Here is a 27,309-nt window from a genome sequence, read left to right on the forward strand (position 1 = left end):
GACTGCAGCGATGTTTCATCTGAAACTCTAGGCTGAAATGTTGTGATCTCGGACACACCTTCAGGAGGCTGAGTATGTTGATGCTGGAAGGGGCAGACATGACCAGGTAGGGCAAGAGTGCTCTGGGCAGCAAGCTGGCTGGACTTATTAGCAGAACTAATGATGGGGGATTTCAGACACTCAGATGTCTGCTGAGAAAGCAACATGGCAAGCAGTAAGCAATCCAGGAGGTTCCTGGTCCAGATGTTAGACAAACTGACCAGAGGTGAAACATTATGGACCTAGTGCTTACCAATGTAGAGGAGCTTATTAAAGAGGTTAGGATTGGAGGTAGTCTAGGCTGCAGTGCTCATGCCCTGGTTGAGTTTGTGATCTTGAGGAATATGGGCCTGGCAAAGAGCAGAGTCAGAACCCTGAACTTCAAAAAAGTGGAATTCTGTTTGATTAAGGAGTTAATAAGGGAGATCCCCTGGGCAGCTGTCCTTAGGGATAAAGAAAATGAGCAGAGATGGTAACTTTTTAAGGAGACCTTTCTTAGAACACAAGAGATCTTCATTCCCATGTATTTGAAATGAAGCAGAGGAGACAGGAAGCTGGCATGGCTGAATGAGAACCTGTTGGTCAAACTGAGGTGCGAGAAGGAAATGCATTGGCAGTGGAAGCAGGGACGTGTGGCCTGAAAAGATACAGGGATGATGTCCAGATGTGTACAGAAGGGTTTGGGAAAGACAAGGCACAGATAGAACCGAACTTGACAAGGGATGCAAAGAATAACAAGAAAGGATTCTGTAGGTAAATAGGTCAGAAGAGAAAGGCCAAGGAGAGTGTACCTCCTCTGATAAATGGGAAAAGAGAACTGACAACAGTAGGTATGGAGAAGGCTGAGGTATTCAACAAGTTCTCTGCCTCAATCAGGTCTCCCACATCTCTCATATTCCTGAACCTCTAGGTGGGTGTTGGGGGACAAAAATCCCTCTCAATGGAAGCAGAGTTTGAGATCATCTGATGAGACTGAACACATACAAGTCCATTGGGCCCAATGACATGCATTCCAGGGTCCTGAAGGAGCTGGCAGCCAGAGGGTTATGGTCAGTGGCTCTGTGGAGGCCAATGGCAAGTGGTGTCCCTCAGAGTTCTGTCTTTGTGGTCTGGTGCTCTTTGACATCTTTATCAGTGATGTAGTGGGATTGAGTGCACCCTCAGCAAGCTTGCTGATGATGCGAAGCTGAATGATACAACAGAAGGATGAAATGCTATCAAAAGGGACCTGGACAGTCTTGAGAAGTGGACCCTTATGAACTTAGTGAAGTTCAACAAGGCCAAGTGGAAGGTGTTGCACTTAGGTTGGGGTGGTCTCGGATGTGAGTACAGACTGGGAGAACTCATTGAGGAGCAGCCCTGCAGAGGAGGCCCAGAAAGCCACCTGTATCTGGGCTGCATCAAAAGAGGAGTGGCCAACAGGTCAAGAGAGGTGACTGTCTTCCTCTGCTCTGCCCTTGTGAGGTCTGATCAGGTGTACTGCATCCAGGCCTGCGGCCCCCAGCACAGGAAAGACATGGAACTGTTGAAGCATACCCAGAGGAAGGCCACAAAGATGAGCAAAGGGCTGGAACACCTCTCCTATGAAGAAAGGTTGAGGGAGCTGGGCTTGTTCAGCCTAAAGAAGGATCTGGGAAGAACTTATTGTAGCCTTCCTGTACTTAAAGGGAACTTATAAACAGGAGGGAAACTGACTTTTTATATGATCTGATACTAATGGGACAAGTGGGAACGGTTTTAAACTAAAAAAAGAGGAGATTTAGATTAGATGCAAGGAAGAAATTCTTCACTCAAGAGGGAGGTGAGGCACTGACGTAGGTTCCCCAGAGAAGCTGTAGATGCTCCGTCCCTCGAGGTGTTCAAGACCAGATTGGAGTTGGCATTGTGTGCAGCCTGAGCTGGGGCGGTTTGGGAGCAACCTTGCCCGTGGCAGAGGTCTGAAACTGAACGACCTTCCAACCTAAGCCACGTTCTATGATCTGGAAGAGCCCTCATTTTTTTAATGGCTTACATTAACAACCAACTTGGTTCAGATACTGAACACAGAATGCTGAATGTTACTAAGTCAAATCTCAGTCTAAACCAGTAGTAGTCTGTAACACTGGTAAGCATCAGATATCTGACAAAATAGTGCAAGAGTTAGAGCAAGGTAGGAGCAATCTCTGTATGTGATCCTCTTAACCATTAGTGACTTGAGGAGTTCTTCACCTAGAAGTCACATCTTCATATTGTGTTTGAACTAATTTGTTTAATCTGTTTGAATCTGTGTTACTGCAGAAGTGAAATCTGCAGTTTTTTGAAATGCTGAGTGAAAAATTGTTTTCTTGAAGCTGCTCATCACTGGAGAAGTGTTTTCTCTAGAATATTGCAACTTGGCTGACCTAAATATCTCAGTTGTCTTACTACAAGCAATGTCTTCCTCATGGCAAGTTTTCCTTAAATTCTGCATTATCAGTCTATAGGAAACAGAAATGTTACAGTGGTTTGTTGCATACATTGAGTTACCCCCTTGGATGTAATGAATATACCCAGTACCTCTTATTCACTTGGTACGCATTCAGTTGTGTTTTCTGTTGTCCTCACCATTTTATTTTGCCACAGGCCTTGGTTTTTCATGTGGTAGTGCTGCTATAATAGTTGTCTTTTTGGAGTGCCACGTATGAAATGTTGTATATGAAGTGAACAACAATTAGGCCTAGTTTAAAATAAAAATAAAAATCGGGAGGTTGTTTAAGTCAATTATTTCTACTTGGCAAATTTGCATTTTCTGTTTTCTGTCTCCTCCTTGCAGCATTAGCCACTATGTGCTGGTGATGTCGTTGACCATATTTATGATGCTGATGAATGGACTGGCCCAGCTGCTAACTACAAAGAGACTTGAACTTTCCAGAAGGACTAAGCACCATTCTATGTGATAAAGCAATACATGTTCCTGCCCTTACGTTCACCCTCTGGCTTCCTCTGAACCAACTTCCACTTCTGTAATGTAAATATAAGTTAATGGACTTGAGTGCCAAAATCCCATTGTGGATCAGAATGCGCTGCTGACAGAGATTAAATACTGTCCCATGACTGAAATTCGCATTTGGAGATTGTCATTTAGACATCAGAGGGGCTGAAACAACCTCGGCTTTATTCTCCAAGTGCACTTTTTTTTTTTGAAAATAAAAACAATTACAAAGTTTTATTTAAAAGAAATAGGCAATCATTTTTTGTTGTTTTTTTCTTCCTGTTGTTAGAACTTTTCTGCCAGCTGTTTGTCTCACATGCATACTCTCATTAGGAGTCTGCAAAGTCCTACCTTCATTGCATGTCTCACGTAAGTACCTCACAGACTAAAGCATGAATCAAATCAGACTGGGCAGATTTTTGTATGTTGCCAGTGTGGCATATGCATTTGCCTGTCTCTGAAACTGGGTATAACTTTTGCAAGCTGTGTAAATATGAGGTTGGCTGTGTATGGGAGACAGGTTAAGACTAGTATGCTGTGAAGCTCTTGCTGTGAGACAAAAGGTTTTAGCTAACCTCAGTGCAAACTGTGGTCTCCTTCTGCCTCCTGTGCCAACACTTGGGCAGGCTGAGCACTAACCCAGATCAGGTAATCTATCCAAATGAAAATGAACCTGATTAAGGAACTATAGAATAGTATTTGGACAGATTCCCTGGTCCAGCTCATGATGGAGGGCAGGTAGGAAGGTTCGGACTGCATCCGAACCTTCCTGCACTGTTAGATCAGCATAGAGGTTGTGAAACTGCAGCTGGAGCTATTGGTTTGCACAGAGAGATGCTCATTATGCTGTGCTGAGGATTTTTTTTTCTCTGTTTCCATGTTTTCCTTTCCACTTGTGTTCTGGTCTCAGTTGTAAGTGTCAGCCTGGCTAATGGTGGCATTGTGAGAAAACACAGACACAAATCTCCTGTTTTTAATGCTGATTAGAAGGCAGAGCACAAAAACAAACAAACAAAAACCCAGGAGACTTATAGCCTCTGCTATCATGGGTGCTTCTTAGCACCCAGTAATTGTAAAGCCATTGTATGAGGCTTTGAGTGATCTTTCAGCTTCATGGCCTTTCCAACAGCAAATGTCAGCTTCCCTGCCACTAGCCTAAAATTAATTAAGTCGTTCAAAATGTAGCGCCCACCTACATGTTGATGCTGCGGTGTTCTTTGAAGTCATCTTTTGCAAGAGTTAAACAGAAACAGTATTTCTTGCTCAGCTGGAGGCCTACACAAAGCCATGCGTCCTGCCGTTGAAGCAGCGTTTTGCATCCACAGTATTGCTAAAGTGGCCCCATGAAGCAGATCCCTGTGCGTGGTGAAGAAAGTAAGGGGGGAAAAAAAACAAGCTTTCTCCATTGTGTCATGGCATCACCAACAAATTTTGCTGCGTAGTATCCCCACGTCACCCTTCCAAGTTGCAGCCAGGCCTTCCTGTCTGAGAGGTGATGCATATGGTGCGTGGTGCTGGCAGCCAAGGCTAGACGTTCGTCATGGGGCTACTCCAATATTCTTTCCAGCCATCTGGCATTTGGCCGTGCTCACACGGCTGTTTAATGCATTTGGAAACTAGTCATCCCTGCAGGAAGTTTGGCTGGGAGAAGCCTGTCACAAAGTTCCATCTGCTTGCTGAGTGCTGGAGAATATCCTGTCGTGGGCCTGCAGTCATCCACACGGTTTCAGAATGCCTCTTGAGAGTGCCTGAGCACTGGAGAGGGAGCCATTTTTCCACTAGGTAGTGGTCCAGTGGCACTTCTGAGCATGTTGCTAGCACAGCTGGCCTCAGTCACAGAACACATTTCACATTTGTTACAGAACATACGTGCAGACTTGCGTGTCGGAAGGTGGGCATGTGCCTACTGCTAGTCACCACTGCTATACAACAAAGGCAAAGGGTAACCATGAGTATACTGACAGCTGCTGCCAGAGCAAACACCATGTTAAGACTTGGGAACCTACCACACTTGTTCTCCTCAGATCCAGAACGTCTTTGCTGTGGAGACCTATTCCTGCCTCAGACCCATATTGTGTAGCTCCAAACTGTAACGTGCACATTGGGTACCACCACCAGCTTTTGTGACTTAACCAAACTCTTGAGACCTCTGTCTGCAGCTCTCTCATTTCAGCGTGCACAGCCATAGGCAGCTGTACTGCTGAGCATCCTACTCTCTCGCTAGAGCAATTCCTTTGTAAAGTGACTGTCTGCAGAGCAAATGCACTGATGGGAGCAGCTGAACAGCTGGCACTGCTCTGTCATGAAGGAATTGACTCGAAAAGTAGGAATGCTGGACCCACAGGGCTGCCATCCTTTAGGCAGATCTTCTGCAGGCATGTCAGAAATGCTTGCTATCTATGACGAGGCTAAGTGGATGCCCTACCTATCCAGCACAGACACTGAAGGTATGTGTTGCCTTGAGCTGCAGGCCCCCTGAGAGAGGGTGTGGAAGCTCAGGCCTGATGTCATCTTTTATTATCTCAGGGTATGGTAATAATACATTGGCTTAGCCCACTGTGTCTGGTGCTGCTAATAGGAATAATCAGTATATGCTGGTGTGCAGGCGAATGGAAATGGCCGTGTAAAGTACAACCTGCATCAGTCACACTTTCTGCTTACGGCTTTCATCGTGCCTCCTTCCACTCCTGTAAGAGCATGATGGAGATACTGAGCATTTGCGTCACACGTACTGTTTTTTTTCCCTGGTGCTTCTCTGGAAGGGACCATTCTTGTTTGCTGTTTGCTCTGGTTGGCCATCATGCCAGCAACCTTATCTCACCTTTCCCCTTCCCCTGCCAGCCCTGTGCATCTCTGTGCCTTTTGTACATTCAGTTTCTAGCAGAGGCCAAGGGAGTGCTGGAGAGGATCTCTGCTGGAGTATTAGGGCTGGCTCTGCCATTCTTGTGCCTCCCCATGGGAGGCTCTTGCTGGAGTCTTGGCCTGCACTTTTGGGTTTACTCCAGCACAGGGAAGTGTAAAAAATTCTCCCTCTCAGCCACTTTACGCAGCCCCATGCGGTGTGTGATAAAGTAGGCTCTCGCCTCCTACTGATGCCTCTTCCTTTCCTTTCCAGAAACAAACATCATCTGCAATCAAAAAGTCCTTTCCCAGCTCTAGTAGCTGAGGTAGGGAACAGAAGTTTGTACTTAGGTGAGTTTAGGCTTTCTTCTGCTCTGCTAATGGGTCTTCAGTCCTTCTTCGAGAGTGGGGCTCTGGGCACAGATGCAGGCATACTGTGAGCCGGCAGAGTCGTGTGGGCCAGGGCAAGCATCAGCTGGCCCACATGTTTTCAGCCAAGGGCGCAAAGGTAGAGCTACCCTGAGCCCTGCTGCCTTCCATCCTTTTCTTGCAGCAGAGCTGCAGACTCTGACTCCTGGAGCAGGTGAGGCTCCCGGCAGTGGAAGTCTCTGACAGGGAAAGGCAAATAGTTTGGGACTGCACCATTGTTTTTTTTATAAACTATACCGGTGGTGTAACAGTGCTTGCAAAGCTTGTGTGTTCTTGCTTTCAGAGCCATGGATCCCTGAAGAACTGACCGTAAACCTGGAATGCCCATCAGGTGTTGTAATGCAAGAGCAGACGATATAAAGATCTTGTAAGCTTCACTGCTAGGAATTGTTCTCTGCTATTGGGTTATCAGGGCCGCACAAAGCCTTTTGATACAAGTCCAAGGAGTGAGCTGTTTCTTCAGAGATGATGAAGCTTAGATTAAATCAAGACCTCTTATGACTCAAACCAAATGACTTCCCCTTCCCTCCCCACAGACTAAATCAGACTTTACAAGCTGTGGCAATTTCAGTGCACACCACAGCTGTTACCTGAAGCCTGTAGCTGCCTTACAACTTCTTGAATAGGAACTCGCTTTCCTGCTTTTACCCAAGCCTTGCTTTCTAGCATCACCCTTGAACTCCTGAGTCTGGTTTGGCCAAGCCACGATACAGGTGTTATTTCCCATCTGATCCGTAAGAGTGCGATACTCTTTGTTTCTCAGAATTTTCTATCCACCTGGATGCTGAAGTCCCTTTCGCTGTGTGTTCCCCTCTTGCTGCTGAGGGTTGCTTCCCTCAAATGCCTTTGGCAAAGAGGAGAGCATGACGTTTTGGCATTTGGAGAGGTCTGGAAAGGGGAAGGTGAAGGCTGAAAGCCTCATGGCACTCATCCCGTTCCCGTGACCTTTGAAATCAAGCTTGTCGATATTTTCTCTATTCATTTATTTATTGACTTGTGCTTGGAAGCGAGCTGCATAACTTTCTAACTTTGACAGTGGGTAATATCAAATGGAAATCAAGGAAAGCACGCTATTTCATTTGCATTTTATTCCGCAGACAGGATGTAAGAGCAAATGCCTTTTTTTCTTTTTATTTCCTTTGATGTTACATATGGTGAAGCTGGCGCCCAGGTTTACTGTTTGCTCGAGTCATTACTGCTGACGAGCGTGCTGATGGCTGGATACATCCAGTGACTCCTCTGAGAGAAGATGACAAGCCAACGTGCCCAACCAGATGTGCCTGCAACAGGAACCACACAGTGAAAGAGCATGAATTTCGTGCCATCTGCAGCTCGGCTCCCGTCACCTCCATTGCTGTGAGGTCCCTCTGGACCTCGGCCATTCTGTGATCAAGTGCTGGGCTGCCAAGTCCTGCTGCCTCGTGCTCCAACCAGTGGCCAAGCGAAGGACAAGGGGTGCAGAGTCAGGCCCGAGAAATTTGAATTTAAAATGCTGCAAGTGCTGTCATGGCTGCCTTCACCATTTCTGCCTCACAGTAAGATGGGTGGAGAGATGTGGGGAAGCCGTGTGTCACTGCACAGCTCCTCTTCCTCGTTGGTCTGCAGCACAGCTCCATCAACCAAAGATCCAAAGGACCAAAGATCCAAAGATCCAGAGGACTGCCATGCAGAAACATGCTGCAAAATCGAACCGCTGACATTTAGGACTGGAGAACTCTCTGACTCAGGCCTCAGCTCCTCTAATTAAACTTAGTTTATCGCTCTTGCACAAATGCTAAAGGACGAGGCATGGTGAGCGCACTTCTCATATTGACTTTCTGTGGAGTAACCTTTTATGTATCTCAGTAGATGTGTCCTTTTGTGCTGGACATCATTATTCTGCCTTTTTGGCACGTGAGACAGCATAAGAGAAGAACTGCAACCATTTCAGCTGGGGTTGAAATCTGGTGGTGCTTGTCCTGGTGGGAATATGAGCAGAGGCAGGCTTTGAAAATACCACTGTTTTCCTTTAGTATCAATTTTTGTACATAGTTAAGGGATCCTGGAACTTACTGTACAAAACCTTGCTCCCCAGAGTTATATTTAACTGGTTGGATGTTTGTTTCTCTAGATCTCTAGAAGTGAGTGGATATTTTCCATCATCAGCATTGAGCTTCTTGTATCTGACCTGCTGTGAAAGAAGGTATCTGTGTAACCACCCTGTACTTTGTCATACAGTGGTGGTGTTCTGCATCTATTCTAACCTATACTAACATTAGTCCTGCAAATGCTACAGGTTTGCTTGCTTTAATGTAACTTAGCAATTGACTGGTGTTTGCTACAGCAAGCAGAAACAAAATATGCATGTCATATTTAAAAGATGAAACAATGAAGGAAAACCTCCTAGTACTTGGAATGACAGCCAAGTCAGGACCAAATCCAGGACCTAAATCGAACACAAACTTTCTGAAACACCATCCAAAGCTCCTGATTCCTGGGGCTTTACTCCAGCCCCCAAGCAGTCTTGCCATGAATCCTGGCTGACCCCTGCCCCCAGCAGAGTGTGCAACAGTTTCCCTCAAAGGTCCTGCTTGGCCTCCTACTGGCCAGGGCCAGGCACTGGTGCAGTCGCAGTGCCCGTGGATGGGGGACGTGTTGGGCCATGTTGGGTCATTGTGGCAGCTGGTCTGTTGCTCTGGAGCCTGTTTTCTTGGTTTGCTCCTCGTGTTTGGTTGTTAAGGATTGTTTTACCTGTTTATTTATTTATTTATTTTCCCAAATCGTGATTGGGAGAGTAGCTGGTGGTCTTGATTCATTTTCATATGACTCACCTCAAGAAGTGCTCACGCTTCCTCTTAGAGAAAACGGCTGAATGCATTTATTTTGCAGGCAGTTTGCTTAGCAGGGAGTAAATTCTTAACAAATTGCTCTACTGAGCAGGGGAATGGACTCTGTCATTTTCCCTTCCCAGTCCTTGCTCCTCACAGAAGTGTGTGACGTCTGGGGAGAAGCAGCCTTGCCATTAGTGGATGCGTGCACGGCCCCACGGGCAGGAGCGCAGAGTAACCGGCTCTGCAGTCTGCAGGTGCTGCACACTAATGGTGTTTTAAAGCTCCGTTTCAGCAAGGCCCTGCTGCTACCTATCACTCCAGCATGAAGTATTCAGACCAAGTGGCTGTGACTATTAATTCTTTCTGAAAAATCATGGCAGCCATGAGCTTTCTGCATGCAAAGCAAACCACCTAAGGTAAGTGGAGATGACCTCCCCCATAGTTCTCATCAATTAACCTCAGCAACAGAAAGAAAAATTAGAACAGTCACGGGCGTTTGGAGAATTACCTCGTTATACACTGCAAATACCTTCACTCTAAGTAGTTATCGAACTTCATCTGTGCAACAGTAATGCCAATATGCTTATCACAGGTTTGACAGCTTGCTCCCATCCTTGCTCGGGGTGGCGGTGCGCATAAGATGGATCGACATACGCGCTCCTGAAGGCAAAATGCGTGGTGCTTGTCAGGTGAGAGCTAAATGCCATTATTTATTTGTGTATTTTGCAAGCCCACGAATGCGCCTCACTAATAAGAGCAGGAACGCGGTAATGATTCTGTTTAATTAAGGGAGAAGTAACTTCCTTGCCAGCCCTAAGTGCTGTTTGATCTATCTGAGATGTCATAGGACGGGAGAACTCCTGCAAAGGGCTGAGGAAGCACTATTTGTGCTCGACGCACGGAGCTTTATGAAAGCAGTTTACATATTTGCACACTGAAGCATGACTACGAGCACATAAGCAGGGTGATAAATGATTAACTATAAAAGATTGGCAGTTTCGGCAAAAATCCAGCTGAGCACTTAGGCGTGTGCCTAACTTCAAACAAGCTGGCTCTGCTGACTGCAGTGGGGCAGGGTCGGGCCCTTTCCTGGGCTTAGGAAACTGCTTGTGCACTTCAATTAAATGTGTGCTTAGGGGGCCTGGAGGATGAGAATTTGGCAAAGGGAGCTTATGGAAGGGAGAGACTTCCGCAAGTAACACCCAAATCAGGTATCCTCATTCCTACTGATGGAACTGGAGCTGCCAGCTGGCTAGTTGCCCAAAAGACTAGTTGCCCATTTCAGCAAGTGTTTTGTTCTGTTTTGTTTAATTTGTCAATTTTGGGGAACAGAAACTTACTGAATATTTTACTGTTATTTGGTGAAAGACACATTCTGCTTTGGCCAAATACTGCTTTCACAAAATGGCTTAACTGGAAAATGAATGAGGCCAAAAAAAGCCCCAGCAATGGCAGAAGCACCAACCCTCCCACAACAGTGTTTTCATTTTGCAGTAACTCCCCTCCAACAATTCACTTCCCTGTAGCGTGTCTGGGAGTTCCTCAAGCTGGAGGTGGAGATGACATCTCTAAACTATTAACTTTTAGTAACTTTTAGTGTTACTAAAAGCTGAAGGTCCAAATCAGGGTCATTCTGATGGCATTGTGTTTGGGCTCCATGTAACAAGCTTTCTTCAGATTTTGTGTGCCATAATGAAATCTGGCAAACTGAACTCCACCACTTTCTCCTTTTCACTCTTCTAAAGGAGAACATTTGGATTTATATCTCTTTCAGAAACATACACAGGTTGAGTTACCACTGCCATCTCCAGCAGGAACCTGAAAGCAGTGACTAGTCTATATTTTCTCAGGCATGAAACCCACACAACAATCCCTGTGACTGTTCATACAATCTTTTGAGCTGGAAGGGACCCTTAAAGGCCATCTAGTCCAACTCCCCTACACTGAACATGGACACCTACAGCTACATCAGGTTGCTCAGAGCCCCATCCAGCCTAACCTTGAGTGTCTCCAGGAATGGGGAACCCACCCCATCTCTGGGCAACCTGCTCCAATGCCTCACCACCCTTATTATAAAAAACCTCTTCCTCATATCCAATGTAAATCTCCCCTCTTTTAGTTGGAAACCATTTCCCCTTGTCCTGTCTCAACCGACCCTGCTACAGAGTCTGTCCCCTTCTTTCTTACAGCCCCCTTTAGATACTGAAAGGCCACTATCAGGTCTTACTGAAACCTTCTCTTCTCCGTGCACTGAACAGCCCCAGCTTTCTCAGCCTGTCCTGCTAGGGGAGGTGTTCCATACCTTGCAACATTTCTGTGACCCTCCTCTGGAGGGTCCATGTCTCTCCTGTACTGAAGACTCAACATCTGGATGCAGTACTCCAGGTGAGGCCTCAGCAGCACAGAGCAGAGGGGCAGGAGCACCTCCCTCACCCTGCTGGTCACACATCTTTTGATGCAGCCCAGGAAATGGTTGGCTTTCTGGGCTGCAAGGCCGCATTACTGGCTCATGTGCAGCTCACCATTCACCAGCACCTCCAGGTCTTGTTACCTTAGTGCACAGCAGTACCACGCTACTGTTGAATGACCTGTGCTTTTTGGGAAGATTTTTGACCAATATTCTCAATTTTTTATTTTACTTCTGCCGATACCATGTGTTACAACATGTCTGAAGTAGATGCTGGTTGAATGAAACTTAAAACACATCAGTGTGATTGTGTCTTTCAGTCAGGAAGCCAATAATCTCCCTTCTTGGAATAAAAATGAAAACGAATGGATTCAGTGCCCAAAACGTCTGCCCTGGATGATTAAGAAGAAAAGGAAAAGGATTATATAAGGATTTTTCTAGGGCCCAAATTCAGAGTGACTCAATAAGGTACTGCTACGAGGGTACATTTTCCAAAGTAACCAGGAGACAGGCAGAAAAAGAAAGGAGCTAAAACACCCTGGAGACAGCCAGAAAACAGAGCTGTAAATGGGACCCTGAGAGAATGGCTGAAACATCTCTTTGTGGGCTTGAGTGCTGGCTAGAAAATGACAAAAGAAATTATCTCTGATTCAATTCCAGCTATCTCCAAGGCTTTTGTACTTCCTTCTTTCTTTTGTGCAAAATCAACAGGATTGCATAAAAATACCTGAGCCCATCAGCATTTTCTCCTCCCAATGGAAACAACTTGAAATGACACTGAACAATGATCAAATAGCATAACATACAGCTCCTTATGAAAGTAGCCATATTTTTGTAGTCAGAAGGGAGAGGGCTTTGAGCTTTCCTCATAGCTATTTCATGCGTCAAAAACAGATTTTATGTTCCTCTGATGCATGGGCCTTGGATATAAGCCAACCACCACCAAAATCAGTAGGAATTTCCCAAAGCCCATGGAAGCCAATAGCAGTAGATCAGGTGGTTGACTGTAGACAGATTAATAGTCAAAATGCTCTCTCCAGAGTGTAACTAACAGGTTGGTTGTTTCAGAATTGAAGCGGTGTTAAAGAATTCAATCTTGAATGATAATAGACTTGTAAGCCCATCATGGTTCCGTTTTATGAAGCCAGCTTTGATATACTGGCGCTATAAGGAGGTGTTAGCTGAGTCTTTAGCTGGCATACTAGCAACAGGGATGTGTTATTACAAGAGGAACCATGCTGTAAGTCACAGTTATGGTTTAATGATAAGTCTTCTTATATGCAACCCACCCTCAGCAAAATCCTCCTTTGGCTCTCTTGTTCCCAGATTTGAGATCCTGACCTTCACTCAAATACTCTTTTTATACTGATAAACCCTTACAGAGCATGGGCAGGGGCAATGCCTGATCAACTGCACGGAGGAAAAATGGCTAGCGTTCCTTTCCATAATCAATTCTGATTCCTTGTGGAGAAACTTATGTTGGGGTGGATTTTATCACCAGTGCATTAACTTGGGAGTGGGTGAGGGATGTGGAAGAGGAGCACACAACTCTGCCATTAACATTATTGAACGTTCTGGGCTTGTATCTGTTACTAAAGGAAACTATCTTTTTTTTTTTTTCCTCTGGACTCTCAGACAGTTCAAAAATCAGTAAATCACATAAATCACACCAGGAGAGGAAGATATGCCATTTTCTTTTTTAAACCAGCTCTTCTGTGTTTTGTTTTGCCTGCAGAATCCTTCCTGCTTCTCAAACTCAAGATAATGTAGGCAGAAAGGATGTGATGAGAGATGTTTAACTGCAGTTTTCATTTCTTATTCCTGAGGTAAGAATGGGGGGGAAAAATAGATATGTTAATGATCTCCTATCATCATCGCATCTTCTTCAGCTAGTATGGGAAGAGGACACAAAATTACCTGGACAAAGACTAAGTATATTGACTTCAGATATTCCTCAGCTGAAGCTGTTTTTCAGTGTGTGAGCACAAAAAGCTTCAAGGAACAATGCATAAAAATGCTATTATCTTCAGGGAAAAAAAGCAATATTCATCTGACTTGACCGTTGTACAGGTAAAAGCACGCCGTGTACCGGGACTGTTGAGTATATTTGCATGAGATTAGTTAAACCATCTAAGGAAAATGCCCCCCCATCTGCCTCACCCTACGCTCAGCTGCCGAGGAAGTTGGAAGCAAAAGCAGTAATGAAGACGCAGCACTGCATGAGCAATGCCATTATTCTTCTGATAAAAGAAGAGGCCCGAGGAGGCAGAAGGAGAAAGACGAGTAGTAGGGGACACTAGTGGGGAAACGGGCAGCTGTGGTCACTGTCACAGCAGGCAGTGGAGCAACTCGATGACATGTCTGAGATCGCTTTTGTTGTACTTGATTTTACCTCGAACAGAACATCACGGCACCAAAACCCACAGGCTTTGTTGGGAGGGGTACAGTACACGTCAGAACTTCCCTATGAAATGGAAGTCATTTGGCAGGATGAGCACCTCTTGCTCCTTCTACGCAGCGCTAACAGCCTACCTGGACGTGAGAGGCAATTTCCTATCTCTGCCTTTGTGCTGTGTGCAGCAGGAATCTGATCGCAGCTGGGGTCTCTGGGAAAGGCAGCGATGCCAGTAATAACTCCCGGAGCATCGGCTAAATGACATTACCCAGGTTTTGATTGCTGATACGATACAACAATATTTGCTGGAGCTCAGGCAGGCGCTGGCCTTCCTAGCGTAGCTTTAGTACACGCCTGCCTGGATGGATGGTGCCTTTTTGTGGACTGGTTTTGTGTTGTTCCAGAGCCTTCACAGGCAATTTGGAGAATATGTCCCCAGGACATTGTGCTTTGGAAAACAGGCATAGGGGTTGGGATGTGTTAGCTCAGCCACAGTTTTATTGGCAATATGGGACATGAAATAACACAAAGTTTTCATCTGGCTGCAGAAATGACTGAATAGAAGTACTTTACGACTTTGGGAAAGTTACATTCTTGTCATGTTTCAGCATTTGCAGATACAGCAGATGAAGCAAATGAAATTATGCACGCACTAAAAGAATGCATTGTTAGCTACAGTCTTTATTAACTTCCCTGCAAATAAATAAATGCAAGTAACTAGAAGACATATCTTGAAGATTTGGTAGGCTTTTTATTTTGGCTTTTTGACTTGTGTAGTTGGCTTTATGCCTACACAAGTATACGCGTGTGTACCTGCAGGTGACCCGTCAGCCATGCCTGCGGTGTTTGTTACCAGGTGGATCACACTGTGTAGGAGCAGCCACGGCTGCACATCCCTCATTTGCATTCCAGTTGGATACAGCTTTGGCAGTTTGTTTATGCAACTAAATGTATGCAATCATCAATAACACAATCCGCAATAAGTCCCAATTAACGTTGCTGCAGGAACCTTCCTTCATGTTTGTGCTGGCTTCTGTAGATTTAAACGCTCAACCTTAATGATGCATTAATGTTGTTTTCTTTCCCTCTTTCTTCCTTTTAAATGCTGTGCTTGCAGTATCAGGTCCACCATTTATTTTGTTCTCTTTGCCCAGTGGGGACACTTTTTCCACTGACTGTTTAATAAGAAGCCTTCATGAATACAAAAGCCATTTATCTTTATTAGTTGAATATTTTTGTTCATCACTTCTCTTATTTTTATGAATTAAATATTTATTGATTTTTGCCGCAAAGAAAAATGCCTCGCTGCTCACTAAGAACAATTACACCAGCTATGTACAGGGAACAAGAACCATAAGCAAAGCAAACTTACACCTGTAAGTTATGTCAGAAGTGACAGGAACTGTTCGTCTTCCAATATGGAATCACAGAATGGCTTGGATTGGAAGGGACTCTGCAGCCCACCCAGTTCCAGCACCCTGTTGTGTGCAGGGCTGCCACCACCAATCAGATCAGACTGCTCAGGGCCCATCCAGCCTGGATTTGAAGACCTCTTTTAGTTTCAAGCCATTTCCCCTTGTCCTATCACTGTGTTCAGAGTCAGTCCCTTCAAGAACTAGATTGCTTCAATGAGGTCTCCCCAGAGCCTTCTCTTCTCCTGACTGATCAAGCCCAGCTCCCTCAGCCTGTCTCCACAGGAGAGGTGCTGCAGCCCTCTGAGCACCTTCAAGGCCCTCCTCTGGGCCCACTCCAACATCTCCACGTTCTTCATGTGCTGGAGGCCCTAATGAAGGTCCTTCCTCACTTGTGGGGTTTGTTTTTATTGCAGAAGTCTATAAAATGGGCTGTGAAAGAACGGATTGCACCTGTTTGTTTACTGTGACTTTTCTTTCCTTTTTTTTTGCTTGTGATACATGGAAGAAAGGTGAAGAAAGTTTTGTTGTCTTCCCCACTTTTTGCTTGTAATGTCATCAAGAGATTATAACTGGTGAGCACGCAAGTGTCTGTCTGATATATGAAACCTATTTAATTATAACTGAACATGATTACCTTACATTTTTTTGATTGATGTATTACTTTCAAGGCTTGAAGGACTGCTGTGGTCATCTGCCAGATATTTCTGCATCAAGCCTACAGCTCTAACTGGAAGTCAGTGAAGAAACGTGTACTACCTCTGATAGAAAACTAAGTTAGTGTAGAGTACCAGCAACAGCTGACAAGTTACCTCTGAGAATATGCAGCTTATTTTCAATATAACTTGTGTATCTTCAAGGTACAGCCATAGAATTTAATATAGAGTCTGTAGCTATGGCATGGAAACCCCCTGGCCGACCTGGCAGGACGTCTCTGTCACTCCAATATGTCATGAGAACTACCAACACAATTGTTTGTGTAAGCACAGGATTGCGTCTTCAAGGTTCAATTGCAAGCTGAAAACTGTCAGTAACTCTAAAAACGGTTTCCTGTCCCCAGCAGTATTCTGTATTGACATTATTTAATTATCATGAGATCAATTTATTAATATAATTAATATAATCCTAAATGTTTCACGTTTGACACAGGTTCAAATTGGATATTAGGAAAGATTTCTTCTCAGAAGGGTTGTGAGGCAGTGGCACAGCTGCCCAGGGAGCTGATGTAGTCACTGTCCCTGGAGGTATCCAAGAAACGTGGAGATGTGGCACTGAGGGACATGCACAGTGGGCATGGTGGGGATGGGTTGGTAGTTGGATTAGATCATCTCAGAGGTCTTTTCCAATCTTAGTGATTCTGTGATTCTATATGGTCTGCAAATTTTTTCTTTTTAATTCCCTTCTTTAATTCCCAAGGATATCTTAACAATGCTTTGGATCACTGCATGCTCTTGGAATAGTTACTTTTGGGCTTGTGAGAGCAAGAAAAAGAGAGCAGCTGTACCAAGAGCAGAAGACCTGGTGCAGCCAGGGCTTCTGGGCAAGGCTGTGCCTTTGCCCCAGTCCCCTGGGAGCCCAGGCAGGGAAGAGCTGGATGAGCTGGATGAGTGACACTTGCTGACCCACCATCTTGGCTGTGTGCTCTTCCCTTGGATTTCCTCTTCTCTCAGGTCTCATCAGTCCTGAGGAAATTCAGTTATTGCTGAGGCTTATACCTCTGAGACTCCTTTGAATTGATTTGAAGTTGGCTTCAAGAGAGAGAGAGTGGCAGAGTGCAGTGGAATACGTCTTTTCTCCTTAGGACACAGGCTAATGATCCTGGCCTCTGCTGGCCCTTCCCTTCCATCCTACAGACCTTGGCAGCTCAGATTAAAGAGGTTTTGTGCCCTGGTAGAAATCATCTCCACGAATCACCTGTCCTCAGGCAAATACTGCCTCTGGGGATGCAGCCAGCCCTCTGAACCCTGTGATCCAAACTGGCCAACAGGAAGCTCATTACTGACTCCCTCAAAGCCTGCAGGATGCCCCAAAGACCCGGACTTTTGTGCATGTTTTCAGGATGGAGGGAGCTTGGCAAAGAAAGAGAGCTTCTGTCCCTAGGCCTTGACCTCTGCAAGAGGTTCCCTCATCCGCTATGGGCCCGCAGCTGGGACTTGGCTGCAAAAGTTTCAGGTAGTTTCTGAACACCCAGCTGTAATTACTTCTTTTCTTTAAGGAAGCCACGATTAATAGCTCTTTGGGGTGGATGGCTGCCAATGGCACTGTCAGTGGGATGGCTTCTCCACTTGAAAAGACAAAAGCCTGAACCCTCAGCAACAAGGCAGGACAGTCCTCTCCAAACTGCCTCAGGGGTAAGAAGTGAGGATTTCCTTCCTCTCTGGGCAACATCAAACTGTGTAGGAGGTATACTGACTGGTCCCAGCTGGGCTTACACCACAGGTGATGTGGGATTGCCCTAAGGAAGCACAAGCAGCCAAACCAGGAGGAAAGAGCCATGGCCCCACGCTACTGGATGGCAGTGGGCCTTTGCTGGGCTCCATGGGGGGCACCTCAGTGCCCCGTTGGCAGGGCAGGCAGACTCCTTGGGCTTCTCACTCTATCCTTGCTTCAGTGGGCTACCATGAAAACCAGTTTTAGGTTTGGAGTTTGCTTTTGCTTTCAGCAGAACAGAAACACTGTTTACACAGTTGTAGTTTTTGTTATCTGCACTTTTTTTTTTTTTTTTCCTGCAACTGCAGTAATGTCACCTCCCTCCCACTTCTCTGGGCGCAGAGACATCCGTCAAATGCCCACAGCAAGTTCGTCATGAAATGCCTTCTGACAGGAATGGCAGCTTGCAGCCCACAGCTATGAAGGATGTTATGAAGATCAGCGCGAGGACAGTACATGGGGCAAATGCTGAGGTAATGGCAGGCATCGGGGCTTACATAATATTTTTCAGAATGCTCTTTAATCAACTCTTCTTGTGGGACTTCTCCAGCTTTGGTTCTGATGCACTAATTCTTCCCCAGGGCTTGCGGCCGTGTCTGTGCTGTTATCTCTCATTCTGTTGGAACACTCCTGGAACGATAATTTGCTCATAACTAGAGCCACACTTTATGGGAAAATGAAAGGCAGCAGAACTAGAAGAAATTTTCTATGTCCCCTGACAGGTAAGATTTGAGTCAACGCTTTCCTGCTGGACGCAGGCCATCCTCTGATCACTCATACTCTTATATTTAAGCTCTACTGATATTTAATCTTCCCATTACTGGTCCTGTGGCAGGTAATGCCTTCCTCGGGAACATGCCTTCCTCTCTCTGAAGGCACACACACTGCTGTGGAGGTGACCACGCTGTGAAATGAGCACCCTGAGGGACAGGTTCTGCCCAGGGGTCCATCTGGAAGCATTGCTGCTATTCGGTGTTAACATCCACAGCTTGTATGGTGTAGTGAGCAACGCACGTACAAAGATGTATGTCTTTTTCTTCTGTCTTCCTCCTCCAATTGCCATGGGAAGACCCACTCCCTTGGCTGCCATGCTGCTGGCCTGCACTGAGGTGTGCAGAGCGTCAGCTCCATATTGCTGTGCTCACCCTGAGCAAAAACCCTGCGGTGTCTCTAAAGTGCCCGTGCCTGTGGGGAGAGCCCAGAGCTCTGCAGCAGGCTCATTGCTGCCAGCTGAAAGCAGCCCGGCTCCGTGTGATAGCGAGTGATGGTGTATTCTCCTGTGGCATCAGTCAAGTCACGGCTTCACCCATGTGGTGTTCGTGATGAAAGGTACTCTACTCCTGCTCCTCCTCCTCCTTCTTCAGGAATGACTCTTTGAAAGCCAGGGCTGGCTTTCAAGCACTGGCAGTTGAAAGAGATAACAGCGCACTGCCCATGAAAGCTAACCCTCCTGAGTGAGCTCATGGGAAAATCTGATCCAACCTGTCTGTCTGAGCACTATTTATCAACACTGCTACCCGAGGATTAGGCAGCCTGGCCCCGCCACGCTGATGAAAGTCAGTGAAAGCAGCTGTTTATATTTCAAACTTTCTGATGTAGCACAAAGTCACAAGCTCATACCTTCTTCTTCTTCCTCTTTTTGGCAAAGCCTCTAGAGAAACAAACAGTACCTAAAGAATTCAGAATGCTGCTGCCTACATTTATGTAAACATTTCAGGATGCTGATGTCACATCCTGCTCCACATCCTAACCTCAGTAAGCATGAAGACTTCTCTTTTGAGCCGTGAAGAACAGGATTCACACGACAGACAGGCACTGATGTTGTGGAAGCTGAGCAGATTTTTGCCAGCTGGTGTGCTTGAATTGTGAGGACAACTCAGCTCACATGTGGGCATGGGGACCACAGCCCTGATCCCAGAACCTAGAACAGCCAAACACGGCTGTTGTGCCTCTTTTGGGTTGAGAGGGATTCAAACAGGGCATCCCTGGGTTATAGGTTTCAGGTGGCTCATCTGGGTGTAGAGCTTGGAGGATGATGACAGGCAGCTGGTGGATGAATTGTTGCTTCAGACCTTGTGCTGAGTCCAAGAGGTAGGATTGCTGGAATTCTTCTGGTTACTCTCTTCATGGTAGCTCCAATATTGTTCCTTCTGCCCTCAGCTCCCTCAGATATGTGTCCTGGGTTCCTACTCTATGAGGGTTCTGCTATATCATCGTTTTATCATGAGGTAGAAAGGCATCTGACCTGCAAAGTAGATGTGTAGTGTTGGGCACGGGGTCATTCCTGCCCTCTTGTTGCGTGTCAGTAGGGGCTCTGTGCCCAGCTGCTGTTGGAGGACTCCTCCTATCTACCCTATTGGCTAAGTGGAGCTCTGTGCTGCCACTTTCACAATACCCCAGGGACTACTTTTTTCAGTTATCACTTATTGCAAAAGCACACTAATCAGCAGGTTCCAGCCTGGTAGGAATAGTAACCCGTGTTGCTTCATGTTACTTAAGAGTCAGCACTTTCACTAGATGAGACTGAGAGATAAAGAATGTTTATTTAGGAGTGTGGACGTGTGATATTAGAATAAAGTTTATAAAAGATAAAGGAAAAGAAAAAAAGCCTGTACTTAACCATGGGTTTTTTGTAGCTATTCCTGCAGCTCTGCTAGCTTTTTGGGGCAGCATGTTAGCTGCATCTGCTGGGGCTGCCATATTCTGGAGTGCCTTCTGCTGTCTCTCCCTCCACTCTTAAAGGTGGCTGTTAGAGAAACTGCTCTGGTCACCGTGTTCCTTCTCTCTGCCATACAGAGGAACATTCCTTCTTCTTGCTTGGTTGCCCCTTTGTACCTGTGAATTATCTCCAGGAACTTTTATGGCTCTGTAAGGACTTCTGCCTCACGCTCCCACCCTTTCGGGTTCCTGAATTTACATTTCTGTTGTATAAGTAATGACCTCATTCCTGGACTTGGGCATCTGTTTGCTTACAAAAACAGCACAGTGTGACTCCATAAGTGATATGAGAAATGCTAACAGTACAAACTCCTTATATGACTTATAGCTGATAGTTTGCCACAGTCTTTGCACAAGGCCTACACGTTTGGACACGGACAAAGGGTGACCAGGGCATGTCGTTGCCAGCATGGTGCAACACTTGGCTCCTATCATATTAGGTTTTCAGGACTCCACCCCAGCCAGCTCAGAGATGCTGGGTTTTCTATTGCCACTAAAAAGCAAATCCCATGCCCTTTGTTGTGCCTGTTATTGCAGCGTGTTGTTGCTTGTGCAGGGATTTTTCTACATCAGTACCTTTGGCAAATGCATGCCCACAGAAGTGGGAGACCTCCAGCACTTGGCTGGTGGCCTTGAGGAAAGGCTGCTCCAGCTCTGCCGTGGTCAGGACCCAGCAATCCCCCACCAGGGCAATGGCATTTTGCTGACACAAAAGAGAGGGCATGGGTTAATGGGCTCTGGAGGAAAGAGCTCGCTGTATCTGCCAAGCCTATTACTGCCCCTTGAGCTTTGCGTGCAGACGGGTGTGCGAGTGCTTCTAAGTTCTCCTCCTCTTCCTTTGACGTGCCCAAAAGTGTCCACAGGGCTTGAGTGCTATAGATTCAGCAGTCCCATGGATGTGCCCTGCCCTTTGCTGAGGCTGCTGAGAGTTACTGTTCCCGATTTTGTTGCTGCAATTAACCCATTCGGTGAGATCAGAGATGCCTGGGGTGCTTCACCCTTATCACCTGCCCTGCTGCCAGAGGAATCAAGTAGTAAAAAAAGTACTACTTAACATCAGCAGAGCCACAGTTCTCAAATCCTGTTGAAATGACTGGGATCACGTGTTGGCCTTGGATGGTCGACTGGAGGTAGTAGATAGATACCTTCACAGAATCATGGCGGTTGGAAGGGACCTTTGGAGCTCATTGAGTCCAACCCCCTACTACAGCAGGTTCCCTTACAGCAGGTTGCACAGGAAAGTGTCCAGGTGGGTTTTGAGCATCTCCAGAGAAGGAGACTTCACAACCTCTCTGGGCAGTCTGTTCCAGTGCCTTAAAGCATCATTTTTTCAAGAAGCGAAGTTTGAAGAGCGTGGAAACTACTTTTTTTTTTTTTTTTTCCTTTAAAATCTACTTTGAATTAGAAAAGAGATGGTAGTGAATCTGAAGGGAAGCGTAAAGGATTTTTCCTCTGAGAAATCAACTTCTTTGTTCTTCTTTAAAAAAGAAACTCTAATGAAGGCCTTTTCTGCTCCCCCAAATCCTGACGTTTCTGGAGTTCACTTTATTATCTTTAGAAAGGTGGGTTTTAGAAGACTGTTTTTAATTGAAAAGCAAGGCGAAAGAGGAAGTGTTTTGCTAAAAAGTGATTTGTTTCAGAAGAAGTTGCTCTCCTTCACAGCATTCTATATTTAAACACTTATCAGAGAGAAAGATATTTTTGCAGGAAAGTTTATGTGGAAAAATATGGTTCAGTGCAGGAATCAGAATCTCGACAGAGGGTAATTCTTTGCTCAGCTGTATTTCAAAACAAGCCTCCGATTAATTTTCTTGTTAATGGAAAATACTCCCCTTTCCTTGTCGAGTGTGCCTGGCAAATCTCAGCCTGACGGTTCTGCTGGGGCTAAAATGGGCTGCTGCATTGGAAAACAGCTTGTGACCTGTCTTTTTTCTCCTCTGTCCTTACAATGGAAGCAAATAACTGACATTAATTTACAAGATGAATGTGAAAGACTCATTAGTCCATATCCCTGTACATACATATGTTTGCTCTTCTCAAGTAGGTATGATGTTCGTGACTTTGATTCGTAGTTGGTAACAAAGTTCTGCAATGCACGTGTTTTCCTGATGCAACTTTTCTAAAAAGGGTATACTGAATTAGAAAAGCTCTATCAGAAATCCCACAAAGTAGTAAAGCCAAGATGCCCCGCGTAGGTGATCACCCAACACATGGTTCAATTTTGTAGACATATAAAATCAAACATCTGCAGTACAGGTCATGGGTTATTAAAACCATGATGCACATCAGCAACGTTTTAAAAGCTTCAGTGAGGGTGGGGTAGTTAATCCAAATATATTTTTGTTTTTTACTTGAAAACAAGAGCACCCAGAGTGAACTCTTCTAATGGCCTTGAGGTTTTAGGTTGACTGTGTCAGTACGAGTAGTAGAGCAGTAGTTTGTGTAATGGCTAAATGCTAATACTTAGCTTTGTGAGGGTAATCCCATTATTCTGATTTATAATTATCAAGCCAATTTTCACCTGACATCATACAGTACTCCTTCCCCATAATCTCACACTTCATTTACAATTAAAAAGGCTTAAAATGAACTGCCTTCAGTTTGTGAAGGAATGGATTTGTGCTTTTTGGAGCAGCCAGAAAGGCTCATCCTGGTCACAGTGTTACTCAGCAATGGGCAACTCACGTCTCACTCACTGCAAATCAAAAGGGCTCAAAGGCAACAAGAAGGAGCAACAATCAGATCTTGAATCTGATTCATGCTGCTGTCATTTGTGTTGGATGTAGGGAGAGATGGGATTTGGAGGGGTGCAGAGATAAATTATAGAAACCTTTTCCCTGGTAAAGAATGGTGATATCAAATTTTCATCCTCCAAAATATTCAGGGAGAGAATTTTCTTGTCCTCTCTTGATCAAAGAGTTTTCTTCTTCGGTCCACTTGCTGGATCACTATTGGTAGTAAATTGTTGCCTTTTCATCCTCATCAACCAAAAGTCATATAAAATTCAGCTCAAATAGGTACCTGGTACTGAAGCGTGTTTCATTATAATGCTTCTTACAAGTGTTTTCAGAAATGCCAGCTCAATAGTTATTCACATATTTGAGCTTTAATATAATTTTTGAACTAATAAAGCTTGGGCAAACTCGCCTAAAATCAGCTCTAAGTTCAGAATAAAAATAAACATCTGAAAATGTATTCAAAGCCTCCATCATTTAACATCTCTTTCTTCCTAGTGTTAAGGAGTGGAACCTACAATTTTTGATACTGCAATCCAGGGGAATAACTCAGAAAAGGAAGCAGGAGGGCTCTGAAAGAAAGTCTTGGTTTCGGGGTGAAGGTTAGCTGTGCACTTTGTAAACTTTAGGTCTGGCCATTTGTAGTGTTTTGTGTTGGTTTTGTTTCGTTTATTTGTTTCTTGGGAAAATAGTTTTAATAAAGGGCCAGATTTACTACAACACTTGCGTGCTACAAATCATCAGTGTATTGTAATACTCCATCTCAGTGCTAACGTGAAAACACAAAGGCTTTTGGGGCTGGGCTTGACAGCTCAGGACTATATTCTCTCTCCCTCTTCTGTTCCATACTCACTGATGCGTCTCTAAGAGGAAAAATGCAAAGTGTGCAAGTTGTCTTGGCAATGTGGCTCAACATCTTGTCATGTTGCACTATTTTGTTGACTCTTCTATACAGAGAGAGGGGGTGAAAAAATCCCAGAAGTGCTGTTCTGATTCAGGCAACCACTAAAGCAATTCCCCTTTCTTGTTGGCTGTGGGAAAAGGCTCTACAGAGATGGGCATCCCGGAGCCAGTCAGCTGGTTTGACTTAGGGAATGGAGTGGAAGAAAGCCAGTGTCATATTGCAGACCTAACTGTCCTCAGACTGAGCTGTTGTTTTTCTTGCTTGCCTTTTGGTGCACAAGGAGAAGGGGCTGCAGAATTCTGCTTCTGAAAACTGGATGCATTGATGGGCTGTGATTATCGTAAAGTGGGAGAAAATGGGGAGACCTCACCCTTTAGTTTCAAGACTTTTCAGGGGTGAATTTAATTATTTCAGTGTACTGTGGTTATGCCCACTAAAATACAAACTCCTTCAGCTACATGTGTCTGTCCACGTATTTCTGTTTGGGATATTGATAGAGTTCCACTATTGTGGTAGCTGTGCCTTTCACAATCCATAATTCAGCGCATCACTGATAGATTGGTGATGACCCCCTCCTTGCACAAAGGGAACTGAGACAAAGCACATATGTTCTGTTGAGCTCAGAGGATTTTCTTCCTCATGTAAAGAAGCGTTTCAGTATATACTTTAGTATTCTGTTCAGTCTATTTGCCAAAGTCTTGAAGAACCTCAGCACAATGATTCTGAGACATTAAACCCCATCCCCGCTGATGCAGCTGATGCTCTTATAGCTCCCACCTGCCTCGTACCCCCGTAACTCCTGTAATGCAGCCTTAGCACAGCCTGCTGCAGATAAGAAATGGGACCCAGTCCTTTCCAGAAGCCAGAAATGCTCAGCAAAAAGGAGATAAAAAGGCTGAGCGATGAGGCAAAGGCCTTCATCTCCCTTCTTTCACTCAGTTGCAGAAGGGTTCGTAGCAGACCTAAGGCTAAATTCTTTGATCAGAGCAAAGACTTCCTGACTTTTTTTCATGGGCTGTGCTTTCTGTAGCAATGCTTTATGAAAATGAGACTGTGCTCTCTGTTCTACTTAACAAGAGCAGCAACAAATCACAAGCCTGTTAAGTTGTTGGTTTGCTCACACGATGTGTTGCCTGCTGAAAACACAACCTCGAGTCAAAGTAAGACTTAATAGTAAACTATATATTAAAGAGCAATGAATCTGCTCACAGAGAAAAAGTGTGAAGAACAATGCAGTAGCACGTTGGAAAGCACTTGCTACAGGCTTAATTGGAAAAATACTGCATCTAGTGGCAATATTGTCTTCAGCAAGCTTGGATAAGGCAGAGCACCATTCAGGCTTGTCCTGCAGTTACTTTCCACCTACAAGATGTGTGGTCTAATGACTGCAGTGGAGGGACGGATGCCCCAGGGGGCTTGATGCAATCTGCTTTGCCATGAGCCGCAGCCTTGTTGCACACTGCTGGAACAGGGCCCTGGGATGATGCACTGGGGGGCCATTCCCTGCTCTTTGCTCTCAAACCTTGGTGCAGCAGTTCTGATGCTGCAGTGATTAGGTTTCCTTAGAAATTTCCAGAATTACGCTTGTTTTAAGCCTTAATTTTGGCATGTGTGTTTCAGTGTTTAATGCCTGTAGTGGAGCAATCAGCCTTCCTTTATCTGAGAAGGACAGCAGATAATGGAAGGGTCTCAAGAGTGTGGAAACTACACGGTGGGTCAACAATCATATATATTCAGCCTTCCTCTGTGACTGTGGTGTCTGTGCATCAGCTTGGTGATACAGACTTTGGTGAGTAACTCACATAGTCAGGCAGAAAAGGCCTCTGAAGCTATTGCCTCTCTGCTGGAAACCATTTGGGTTCAGGCTGAGAGAGCTGGCGCTGTTCAGTGCATGGAGAAGGTTCCCGTAAGATGTGATAGTGGCCTTTCAGTATCTAAAAAGGAGTCTATAAGAAAGAAGGAGACAATCTCTTTAGTAGGGTCTGTTGAAATAGGACAAGGGGAAATGGTTTCCAACTAAAAGAGGGGAGATTTAGATTGGATATGAGGAAGTTTTTTAACAGTATAGACGTTTAAAATAAGGCTGGTGAGGCACTGGAGCAGGTTGCTCAGAGATGTGGTGGGTGCCCTGTCCCTGGAGGCTGGATGGGGCTCTAAGCAACCTGATGTAGCTGTAGGTGTCCCTGTTCATTGTAGGTTGGACTAGGTGGCCTGTAAGGGTCCCTTCCAGCTCAAGTCTATGATTCTCTGATTGTATGCTACTGTAGTCTTGCTGGAGTGCTTTGGGCTTTCAGAAGCAAATCCTTCCTGCAGAGCACCCCACATCTCAGTGTTTTATTCCCCACTGTGACCATACTTTAATACTGTTGAGTCTGCATGACCATATTCTCCCATGCACAGTGTGCTGCCCAGCGGCATTGCTGGTCTGGCACTGCCTAAGCTGGGAGGGTCCACACCTCCGTTCCCTGTGGTTGCCTGTCCTACAGAGAGTTGGGGCAGGCGGTCAGTCTGTTTTTTGTAAGGAAAAAAATAAGAGGATGTTTCACCATCATATTATTACCCGAGGTCACCAAGCCATCCATCTCAAAGCAATGTGGTGCCTTTGCAGGGAAGGCAAGAAATCCTGACAGGTTTCGGGCCCTCAGATGATAAGGCCTATAATGCCAGTCTGCCCTTGTTTGTAAAAGGGAAATTCTTCCACGTAAATCTGGTAGGTGCTCTTCTGAAATATTTAATTCCCTAATGGGTGAAGTTTATCTCTTTAGAGGTGGCCACTAAACCCATATAACATAGCTTTGGGGTTGCTGGGGTGCTTCTGTGTCTGGCTCAGAGTACAGGGGTGGATCACACCCTGGTGTTGGCAAAGCACTGTGAAGCTCTCCAGGGAAAGCACCCTACATCCATAATTCATAGTGTTTAAGGCCGGAAGGGACTATTAGATCATCCAACCTGACCTCTGTAATACCCGTCATAGCATTCTGCAGAGTAATTTCTGCTTCGGACCTGTAAGCTGTTAGAGCTACAGCGTCCCTTTTAGAGGAATGTGTAGTTTTAACCAAATGACTCCAGAAATGAAGATCCTGTGTTTCTGAGTGGTAGTTTGGTCTAGCAGCTAATGGCTCTCAATGGCTTGTGATGAATAATAGAAAAAAATGCATCTTGTTTCCAAGCTAAGTTTCCAATCATTAGATCTCACTGTGCTATTGTCTACTTGAATAAAGAGCTGTCTGCTATCAGAT

At 45.2% G+C, this 27,309-nt stretch overlaps 2 protein-coding genes across 8 annotated transcripts in view; both read left to right on the forward strand.

Moving 5' to 3' along the window:
• PIGN (phosphatidylinositol glycan anchor biosynthesis class N) overlaps positions 1-27,309 on the forward strand; it is a 145,159-nt gene that overhangs the window by 99,261 nt on the left and 18,589 nt on the right. For 4 of the 7 annotated variants that reach the window (XM_025147682.3, XM_046937827.1, XM_004939696.5 and 1 more), the window contains 5 exons: positions 2,831-9,485; positions 9,662-9,758; positions 13,212-13,302; positions 18,022-18,186; positions 18,295-18,435. In XM_025147682.3, the coding sequence (XP_025003450.2) occupies positions 2,831-2,954 (124 nt within the window). In that variant the 3' untranslated portion in view covers positions 2,955-9,485; positions 9,662-9,758; positions 13,212-13,302; positions 18,022-18,186; positions 18,295-18,435. Of the gene's footprint in view, positions 1-2,830; positions 9,486-9,661; positions 9,759-13,211; positions 13,303-18,021; positions 18,187-18,294; positions 18,436-27,309 lie in introns of those variants that run through there. The other 3 variants (XM_040696631.2, XM_025147681.3, XM_004939694.4) reach the window with 3 other exon arrangements.
• The window catches only part of RNF152 (ring finger protein 152), a 91,320-nt gene continuing 73,232 nt past the window's right edge, over positions 9,222-27,309 (forward strand). The window contains exons 1-5 of the mRNA XM_040684129.2: positions 9,222-9,485; positions 9,662-9,758; positions 13,212-13,302; positions 18,022-18,186; positions 18,295-18,435. The gene's annotated coding sequence lies outside the window, so the exon portion shown is untranslated. The remainder of the gene's footprint in view (positions 9,486-9,661; positions 9,759-13,211; positions 13,303-18,021; positions 18,187-18,294; positions 18,436-27,309) is intronic.

The sequence above is a fragment of the Gallus gallus genome, chromosome 2, assembly GCF_016699485.2.
Source record: "Gallus gallus isolate bGalGal1 chromosome 2, bGalGal1.mat.broiler.GRCg7b, whole genome shotgun sequence".
NCBI classification, from domain to species: domain Eukaryota; kingdom Metazoa; phylum Chordata; class Aves; order Galliformes; family Phasianidae; genus Gallus; species Gallus gallus.